General features: G+C 45.9%; 1 protein-coding gene across 1 annotated transcript in view; it reads left to right on the top strand.

The window, feature by feature from the left end:
- The first annotated feature begins 1213 nt into the window (after nt 1-1213).
- Nucleotides 1214-10696, top strand: part of NOL6 (nucleolar protein 6) — a 55774-nt gene continuing 46291 nt past the window's right edge. Inside the window, exons 1-6 of the mRNA XM_020796454.3 lie at nt 1214-1347; nt 3469-3696; nt 4265-4381; nt 5967-6146; nt 8708-8876; nt 10226-10360. Of these exons, the coding sequence (XP_020652113.3) occupies nt 3469-3696; nt 4265-4381; nt 5967-6146; nt 8708-8876; nt 10226-10360 (829 nt within the window). The 5' untranslated portion in view covers nt 1214-1347. The remainder of the gene's footprint in view (nt 1348-3468; nt 3697-4264; nt 4382-5966; nt 6147-8707; nt 8877-10225; nt 10361-10696) is intronic.

Below are 10696 nucleotides of genomic sequence, written 5' to 3'. Positions count from 1 at the left end.
CTAATATTGGAAGAAGTAGCTGTGTTAGTCTGTGCAAGCCTATCTGGCAACCCCCCCCCCCAAAAAAAGACAAAATCCTTGTAGCACCTTCACAACTTGTCCTGTGTGTAGAGAACTGGGTGGTTACACTCCATCCACAGCTATTTCAGCCCAGACCTTAAAACAGCGACCGGACCGTGGTCTGGCAAATTCCATCTGGCCAAGAACGTTTGGACTTTTGATTTCTTCACACAGGTACAACCCTGACGAAGGGCTGTTTTGATCCATGAAAGCTCGCGTACTGTATGGCGATTTTTAAAGTGCTCTGTAAATGTATCCCCTATTTTTGCATCTGTATTTTAGGTGTCTCACACAGCTACACTTTATTTCAATTATGTTTTAATATGAGCTTTTGTGGCACCTTAACAAGACTAACTTGTTATATATCCTATCAATATTTTAATAATAATATTTTAATATTCAAGTTCAAGTTTATTGTATTAGCCAAAAGCTGTCACAATTGTTTAAAATACAAATATGATCAAATAAAATCATGATAAAATCAGGCATATAAAATAAAAAATATATAATAATATTTTAATATTGCATTTTTATGTTTTAATGGAAGCATTTGTGGATCAAATCTTGTGGCACCTTAAATATATTATAATATAATGATGACAACATTTTAATATTACATTTTTCTTATTTTAAGGTGAGCTTTCATGGACCAAGTCCTGAGGCACCTTAAATATATTTCGTATATTATATTTTATTATATAACAAGAACAATAAAGATTTAATGTTACATTTTTCTGTTTTTAAGGTGAGCTTTCGTGGACAGGTTCCAAGGTGCACATTAAAATGCAACCATTAAGTCCTGCAAGGCGTCCCAAGGTTTTTGTCTCTACTTTTAAACAATGTTTTTCTTTGGGTTTTGCCTGGAGCCCCTCCCTCCCCCCTCCCCCCCCGAAAGCCTGCCTTTCTTCCCAAATTCTACGTGACCACCAGCCCTAACCATTCCTGACATACACCCGGAACCTCTTAATCCGGACGATGGACGAACACCTCTATCTTTTTATTCTCCTGTGTGACGGAGATGGGGGAGGGGCTTTCGGAAATGTCGTGACGTCATCCGGAAAGCGGCGCCCATAGGCTTGTGGCTTCTGAAGCCGAAGAGGTTCCTACCCGCAGGGAGGCGCGCTTCGCGTTCCGATTGGTGGGCGTGAAAAGTGGGAGGTGCTTCTCTTTCTCCAATCAGAGGCCGCGCTGGACGTGGGACCCCGGAAGTGAGGAACAGTCCTGGGGGCTTCCGCGTGGCTTGGCCGGAGTTCTCTCCACGTGGGCGCAGAAGCTGCCGGGCTGAAGGTGGGTGGCGGCGGCGGCGGCGGCGGCGGCGGCGGCGGCGGGGGGGGAAGCGCTTCTGGATCGGTACCGAGAGCCGTCGAGGCCCAGCCAGCTGTTCCCCCTCCCTGAAGCCCATAAGCGAGGCTGGAGGTCCTTTGTTGGCATGTGTGGGGATTCTGGGACTTGTAGTCTTTAAAAAATATAACTTTTCCAGGCTTCTGTTTTTTTTTTAATCATCTCCTCCTAATAGCTGGTATCTAAAGGTGGGTGCAGTAGTTGGGAAAAAGTAACTTTCTGGGAATACAAGTCCCAGAATCCACCAGACAGGAACTATTCTCTTTTTTTCGGGAGGGGGGATTCTGGGCTTTGTACTGCAGAATCCCCCCCCCAAAAGCTGATAGGCAGCTGATGGCTAGACATGGATGTTCTTCTGTTTACTGGTAAATATTCTGCTTTCTGGGCACTTGAGGAGTCCTGGGGTCACCTGGAGGGACTGCCGAGCCAAGCTGAAGGGCTAAATATTTAATGGTAGTTTCTGCACTAAGTAGGATGACAAAAAACACGTGGGATTTTTTAAAACATCGCTGAAGATCTGCGGCTCCCAAGTCAACCTCAGTCTCTCCACCAATGTTCTTGGAGTGCCACTTCCAGAAACCCCGGACAGTCCAGCTCATGGTCAAGGCTTCTGGGAGTTTTAGTCCAAGAACACCTGGGTGACCCAACCTTGGGAACCACTGGTCTTGCCAGTTAAAGAAGTGTATAAATGCATTTTAAAAATAATATGAGAGTGTATTGGCCTGATTTTGCCTGGTCAGCTATTTTGTTTTACTGCTAGTATATTTTGCAGTGGCCACAGCTGGAATTCTTGGTGCTTGAGGCTCAGAAGGATCAGGTGAAGCAGGTAGGCTAAGAAGAGGGACTGACTGAAAGTCACCCAGTGAGCTTTAAGGGTGATTGGGGCGACTTGAATCTGGACCTCCTGAATGCCAGGCCCACACTCTTACTGTACGATCCCAGGGTGCCCTTAAATGCTTCGAAAGGAACATGTCAGATGAAGAGACTCGCACCCGGAATCCAAGGGGAGCGGAGTTGAATCAAGGCAGGAACTAGAATGTTGTTAGGTAGCATTACTTTGTGCTGCCTCCTGTTTTTTTTTGTTTGAAGATTTCCAGTGATGGGTAGCTGGGATGTCCAAGAGGTGGCTTTCCAGGTGTTGGACTACAGCTCCCATCGGCCTTAAAGTATGAGTGTTTGATTGATGTTCTGCTGATTCAAAAAGGCCTTACTTAGCTTGGCCCTTCCTTATGCTAAAGTCAGATAGGTCACCCTTGATGTTCACATGATTCAGGGTGGGCAGATGTCTGTCTACACCATAGGTTCCCAAACTTATTTTGCCCTCTAGACCATTTGCCAACTTATTTGTTTTCCATAGACCCCCTGCCTGCCTATGTGTGTGCCTGTATAGCTCAGTAATGAGAAATGACAAAATGTTATTGATCCCATTTACAACACCAACATTTACCAAAAAATTTTACCAGTAATTTTATGAACTTACACATGAATGTAGCACGCCACAATAGAGATAGTACATAGTACCTAATTAAATAATATTATGAAATATTATGTACACAGAATCTATGTGTGGTGTAATTACTAAATAGTTATTATGATCTGTTCACATACACCCCCATTTATATCTTGTGCACCCCCAATTTTTTCTCTCTTTGACATGGACCCCCTGCAGGTCAAAATCGACCCCTGGGGGTCCATATAGACCACTTTGGGAGCCTATGGTCTCCACCTTCCTCTTATGAAAGACCCTCCCTGGTTATTTCAAGTGACCAAGAATTCCCTCTGTCCAGGTAAACAGCAGCCTTTTCTCCTTTGGTGAGTCTGAAGCTACGTCAGGCTGACAGAATAGATGGGGTAGAGCCTTCCAGCCTTCCCTGCCGGTGACCTGGTGGAATGTAATTTCTTGTATATAATGAGCCTGCAAAGAAGCTTGTACTCTGTGCTTCAGTGCCCCTCTGCAGCTACTGCAGAAACAGGGCAGGCTTGTAAAGCTGCTCCTGCAAGTTAATTGTTTAGAAGGACTTTTTTTTTAAAAAAAGCTGAGACTCACTTTCTTCCTGTTGACTGCAGATGCCTGAAGAAGGGGAGAGAGAGGCAGGTCTAGAGAGAGAAGACGAGGAGACGGCTCTCACCCGAGAGGGGAGGCAGCGAGGGAAGAAAAGGCCTCCTGCGTCCGAAGGCACCTTGCAACCGGCGAAGCTGTGCAAAGCAGAACTGTACAAGCCGCCCACCAGCGAAGAGCTGAGTCGCCTCAAGGAGACAGAGAACCTCTTCCATTCCAACCTTCTGCGCTTGCAGGTCGGTCTGGGCAGGGAAGTGGACTTGGCGAGGCAGGCGTGTCCCTCGGGTGGGCCTGCTTGTAACTAAAAGGAAGAGTCTTCCTTTCTTGACATTCTCCTCCTCCTTGCATGCAACCTGGGGCTCCTTTTCCTGCTAATGTGGAACAATTAATCTGCCCAGGGACCCCTTTCAGTCATACAAAGCATGCTGCTTTGTATATACCTGCATATTTAAGGAGTGTGTAAATAGCTTGTGTTCAACACTTTTGATGACCCATATTTCCCTCTTCCAGAACTGTTTGAGTCTCCTGCAAAGTGTTCAGAACCCATGTTCCGTTTGTAGTTAAGATCATGTTGTCCTAAGCCCCTTACCTATGTTTCTGACAGTTTTCCATTTTATTCAAGTTTCTAGTCCTCGGTTATAATATTCTCTGTTGTTTTCCTCTTAGTGTCCTTTGGGTGCTCTTAAATCCTTTCTTAATTTGCTGCATCCCCTAGATTAGTAGCGCCGGTGGCTTGTTCTATCTTCGGTTGTGAGAGGAACCGTAGCGTTTTGTGATGTCTTGCGTGGTTTCTGTTTTGCGCAGATAGAGGAGCTTTTAAAAGAGGTCACCCTCAAGGAGAAGAGGAAACAGAAAATCAACTCGTTCCTCCATGAAATCAATGCTGTGCTCAAGACAGTGCCTGAGACTCCCGAAAAAGAGGTACATAGGCAGGTTTGTTTGAAAGTAGGGCTCTCTGCACCGTAATTACATCCAGGATCATGGCCTTTCATTGCCTCCTGCTAACATTCCAAGTCTTTACTCCTATGGCAGTAACATTGGGAAGGAAGAGGCTTCAGCCAGCTAATACTTTGCACTCTTAAAGCAAAATGCATGGCAGATTGGATCAGCGCCTGCAGCTTTTGGGCTGTTGATGTGGGATGCAGCCTGACTGTCTGATCTCCAGGTGGTGTGAGGTTGGTTCTAGGCCCTTTCTAAGGGTCAGATCTTTTTTCCTGTAGAAGGGGAGGAACATGGCCTTCCAAGTGTTGGGTTGCAATCCCTCTGTGTGGACTGGTGCAAAATAGTATTTATTAATGAGAATGCCTGGTGTGTTTTGGCCTGTTCATGTCCCAAAGGTTTCTTCAGGAGACTGCAGGAAAATTATTGCTGGTTGCAAGGTGTTGTGAAACATACAGCCCACTGGTTAATGTGGTTTTTCCATGGGTTCTCTGACTCAGTTCTGAGGCCACTGGGATGGAACGGACCCTGCATCGGTCTAGAGAACAAGGTCTGTGTCCTGGATACAAATTGATTTCTGAATTCAAATGGTTGGCCTGCCTTTGAATTGGGTTAGAAAACCAAAATGGCTGTAATTTTTTTTTCCCTTTTTGTGCTAGTGTATGGGAAATTGGAGACCCGACAGACCTGAAAGAAATGTAGCTAATTTCAGAGAGCTAGCTTTAATAGTCTTTGTAGTAGGCATCTTGGCAATTGGCTGTAAAGGGGGGGCAGGCAGGGAAGGTTGAAATCACCTGTGCCCCAGCCGAGTCAGTTTGTAGACCAAATCTGAAAGTATTTGTAGATGGGCGCATTTCATCTTGAAATTGAATCTGTCCATTCCATTTTGGTCTGGATTTTACACAGTTCGGTCTAAAGCAGGCCAATTCGGTTAGGATTTCACAGTCCGGCATTATATACTGTTGCTTCTGAAGTTTACCTTCAGTAGATATAAAATCCTCTCCGACTGCTCTTTCTGAGTAGTCCTGTTTCTTCTTTGAAGACTGCCACTTCTGTCTGCTCTAACCAGGATAATAGCTAATGATGAAAGATGATGGATGTTGCGGTCCAGTGAGATCTGAAAATACATCTGTTCCTCATCTTCATATATAGATAGAAGCAGGGTGAAACACAGAGGGACCCAACTTCTGACAGGCCATGGTAGCCAACCAAAGATTTGTGGTCTGGGCGCCTTTTCCTCGGAGGCAAAGTCTTGTCTCTCACCTTGTGTTGCACCTACAGATACAGTGCATGATTGAGGGATGAACCCCTGCTTCGGGTCCTTGCTGGGGATTGGGAGAAGGTCAGATATAGCAGAGCTTCTAAAGCGCTTGGCACGTCTTCAGAATTCTAGGACCATTCCTTCCGACCTTCTTCCTCTGGTTCAGAGCTATCAAGAGGCGTTTTCTTGACCACTTGCCAGAGATCCTTTTCTAGCCAGTCAGCCTCAGATTTCAGCCCCATCCGCTCTCGGTTCTACCTGTGTCATTTTGCCTTTCTCCCTCCCCATCCCCCCTTCTCTTTCCAGATCACGGACCAATCCTGGCTCCCCAAAGGGGTGAAGGTGCCATTCCTGCAGCTTCCTTTCGGCGTGAAGGGCAAGTTCCATTTCTTGCCTCCTGAAGAGGTGAAGGTGGTGGGAAGTTACCTGCTGGGCACCTGCATCAAGCCCGAGGTCAACGTCGACATGGCCCTGGTTATGCCCCGGGTGAGTGAGCCGCTCTCGATAAAAACCAGGGACCGTCAAAAGTGACTTTCATAGCTTTGGTTGGCAGTTTGTGGATGGAAGGTTAACGTTCACCCCGGCTGTACCAAGGGGCTCTGTGTTTGCTCTCTTGGTGTGAACTTTTGCCCGTGGGGTAAAGGAGGAGCACATGCAGCCCTCGAGTCCTTTTTTTAAATGTGCTAAATGCCTCGGGATAGATGGAATAATAATCCCAATACATGGAGTAATAATCCTGCCAGAAATGGGTGGATTTAGTGCTGAAAATTGGTAGTGCCGCTTGGGGATGAAAAATTTGTTGGCAAACCACTACCGTTACTGAGTGTTGCTCAATAGTGAAACGAAAATCTTCAGCTCTCTTTAATTAATCACTTTTGCAATAATTAATTGTTTAATCTCTTTCCTGATATTTCTGGCAGGAGATTACATGTTAAAATGTAATCTTAATTTTTCACTCGTTGTGTTGTTATATGTTACTTATCACTGCTTGTACGCTACCCAGAGCAACCACTGGTCAGTGGTATAGAAAATGAATGAATGAGTGAATGAATGAATTATAATTCATTACTTCAGTCACTCATTCATTCATTGATTTTCTATACCACTGACCAATGGTCGCTCTAGGTACTGTACAAGCGGTGATAAGTAACATAACACAATATAATTAAAAGTGAAAAATTAAGATTACATTTTAAAACAGGCAGTGGTTAAAGATAATAGGCTTGTAATCTCTGTGGGCTGATCAGATGGAATATTTTGGAAAACCTGCTGGAATAAAAATGTTCCGAGAGGTTTCTTAAAGGTTGCAAGAGGGAAGGGGCAGGCAGATTTCAGGTGGCGACTCATTCCAGAGCCAAGGAATGACTGCCAAGAAGGCCTGGTTCCTTCTTTTCTCCTTCCAAGCCTCTCTCTGGGTTCATGTCCTCCGCCGTCCCGCCTGGGATGCAGGGGTTAAAGTGATCTGGCTTCTAGAATTGTCCGTACTGTCCGTGATGATCTTTTGCTGGTTTCTGTTTCTGGTTTGCCATCCCATCGTGACGCTTTGCTCTCAGCCCTGAACTCTCCATAGCTTGGTCGTTCTGGGGGAGGTTAGAGGTGGGCATGAATTGGAAAACCTGTTGTCTGTGATGGTTGGTGGTCCATGGCTACCTATGAACCACGAACTATCACAAAACAACCCCCCCCCCGGTGGGGGAATTGAACTCCCAACTCTCTGGCTCCACAGCCGGATATCTAACCCACTGAGCTATCCAACCAGCTTAATCCTGGTTTATTCTGACTTTATGACAACCCTTTCCAGGCTTTTCTAAGTAGAAATGCTTAGAGGGGGGTTTTCCCATTCCCTCCCTCTGTGACTGGGCTGCTTGCTTGCCCAAGGCCACGCAGGACGTCTCTACGTTGCAGGAGGCGCCACGGGGGAATTGAACTCCCAACCTTTTGCTCTACAGCCGGATACCTAACCCACTGAGCTATCCAGCCAGCTCTACTTGAGGCCACTTAGGGGAGGTGACAAGGGCTTTATGGATGAGGCGGTGCCTTTTCCTATGCCCCAGCAGAGATTTATCGAATTCAGGGTGTCAGTAATCAGACAGACAATGATATTGAGAGCAGCAAAGTAAAGAAATTGTATTGTAGCAGTAGTAATACATACAGAATTGTCCTTTCTTCAGTCCTTTGGTCATACACATTACAGCATTCAATGTCAGTCCGTTTACCATAGCATAAATCAAGAGTTCGTAGTAATATTCTGCTTTATAAATCAATCCTGCAGAGTAACTCCTTCTTTTCTCCATTCGACCCCAAAAAAAACCCCAGTAATCTGAGGCTGTCAGCTTTATTACCCCTTGTGGCCAATTAGCTCATTAGCTTTTACAGGCTTCTTCTTTAGCATTTTATTTCCACAGCTTTATTAAATCTAATAGGTAAGCTTGTTGCTAGCACAGCTGTAGTATTTGATCAAACTCCTTCTACAAACTTTGATCATCAATTCCTACAGGGATGTTTAAGACCTGACAGGAGCCATAATGGAAAAGGTCAGAGTTGTATCGAAGACCTGTCATAGACTGGGCGGGCACTTAATAAACTGGCGCTCGGTTCTGATAAAAAATCCTGCTGGCAGGTGATGTCCCCATACGTGAAGGGGAAATCCAGCTCATTTTATATAGGATCGTCGTCCTGCTGAAAGATGAAGCTTGTTGTTCGACATAGCTTGGGAAAAACCGGCGTGCAGATGGTACCTTTCCCAGTCTTCAGTCCCCTGCCCGGGCTGTTTGTAAGCAGAGAGCAAGTGCTAAGGTTTGCCGACAAAGCCTTGAACAGCTTGGCTTGGGACCCAGTGGCCTGAAAGGCCCTCCTCGGTCACATGGATCTTCCTGAAGCATGTCCACCGACGTAAGTTATTGTCCAGGAAAAGGTCTTTCTGAGCATGGATCGCACGGTGTAGGTGTGCTGCGGTCTCTTGATGAGGGCGCTTGGTGGAGGGATGTGATCAGAGCTTCAGCGTTTCCAAGTGGTGGAACTTAATGCGTGGCTTTTTTTGATACTAGGAGCTTTTTCAAGACAAAGACAACTTGAACCAGCGCTATCACCGCAAGAGGGCCCTCTACCTGGCCCACATCGCCCATCATTTGGCCAAGAAGAAGCTCTTGGGGAGTGTGAAGTTCGCCTACATGAATGGAAACCATCTTAAGCCGATTGTGCTCTTGCAGCCTCAAGGTGAGGACCGGCTTCCCCTGTGCTTGCCAAGCCCTCTTTTTCTCATGCTCTAGTGTCTTCTGTGGGGAGCGGACCACTCATTTGTTGGGTAGCGCATTCGAGAAGCCACCTGAAAATTATAATTGATAACCGATGGAGCAGACACCTGTTGGATGTTGCTGTGACAGTTTGCATTAATGAAAGTATTGCTTCCAGGATGAAGAAGGTGTGTGTGTCTCGGTTGCTAAATTTCATCTGGCATCTGTACATTCTGGGATGGAGAAAAACCAGAATTTGTGATTGTACAGTGGTGCCTCGCTTGACGATGTTAATTCGTTCCAGTGAAATCTCTGTAGAGCGAAAACGTTGTCAAGCGAAATAAAAAAGCCCATTGAAATGCATTGAAAACCGTTCAGTGCATTCCAATGGGCTGAATACCTGCTCGTCCAGTGAAGATCCTCCATACGGTGGCCATTTTTGGGTGCCAGTTAAGTGAAAAATGCCTCCTAAAAACAGCGTGGAGCCATTTTGAGCAGCCGGCGGCCATTTTGAAAACCCGGCGATCAGCTGTTTTGATCGCGTAATGCGAAGAATCGGTTCCCGAAGCAGGGAAACAATTGTCGCAAGTGAAAAAACCCCATTAAAACATTGTTTTGCGATAGTTGCGATCGGAAAAATATCGTCGTGAAGCGGATTTGTCGTTATGCGGGATAATCGTTAAGCGAGGCACGACTGTATTTAGAAGGACCCACTCTGCTCTCCTGCTGCTTTTGTAGGTCTTGTGAAGCTGAATGCTTGTGAAACCAGGAAGGGAAAACCCACCCACCCACTGAAGCCCCACAGTGATTTACATTTTATTTATTTATTTATTTATTTATTTATTTATTTATTTATTTATTTATTGAACTTATATGGCCCCCATCTAGACTATGTCTACTCTGGGCGGCTCACAGCAAATAGAATAAAAACAATTGAAAAATAACATCAATATCTCAACATTGTTGAAGTTGTTTTGATGTTTGAGTCATCATGGTGGACGAAGAAATATGAGCGGAAGCCTGAGTCGAGTGTGGTAACCTGGTGGAACAAAGGCCGGTCAGCTCAGTTTTACTCCGAAGGAACCGTGTCTTTTGCTTCCTGCGATTGCTAATCACTCCTCTCACGGCCCTATTCCTCTTTATCTCTCTTTGATGCCACTTTTGTTTCACTGATGGAGTCTCTAAAGCTATTCAGGCAGAGAAGATCCATCTGTGGGTGTGTCATTCAGGGTTAGGGGAAGAAGCAGCTTATAATAACCACGGTAGCGCGGCTGGATCTTGTTCTCAACTCTGCTGGTTTCCGTGTCTCCTCCTTCCTGGGTGGGTTCCCAGGCAAAGATGCCAAGATGGTGACCGTCCGCCTCTTCGCCTGCCCGGCCCAAGGGGTCTTCAAGCCTAGCCGCCTGCACCCCAGCAAGAACAACGTCCGCACCGCCTGGTTCCTGGAGAAGGACTCACCTGTGGCAGGTAAGGCTTGGGAGAGAAGGGAAGGTGATGATGTGATGATGGTGGCAGTCCTGTGTTTTTAGGTGCTCATGTGCCGGTAAGAATAAGAATAGCCAGACCCGGTCAAGGAGAGGGTGAGTTTCTCTTCCATCGGTGAAGATCATTTAGTTGTCTATGGAACCCACTGCTACAACCTTGCCGGTATCCTCATTGGCTTTAAAAGCAGGTTTGTGAAATTTGTGATGAGGTGAAGCTCTCTGGCAACAACAGCTAACAAAGCCTCCACTTTCGGAGAAGAGCTTGGTCACTCATAGAAGTTACTTTTTTCCCCGGACTGCCATCTACAGATTCCGCAAC

The sequence above is a fragment of the Pogona vitticeps genome, chromosome 2, assembly GCF_051106095.1.
Source record: "Pogona vitticeps strain Pit_001003342236 chromosome 2, PviZW2.1, whole genome shotgun sequence".
Taxonomy (NCBI): Eukaryota; Metazoa; Chordata; class Lepidosauria; order Squamata; family Agamidae; genus Pogona; species Pogona vitticeps.
This window is presented reverse-complemented; position numbering and strand designations above follow the sequence as displayed.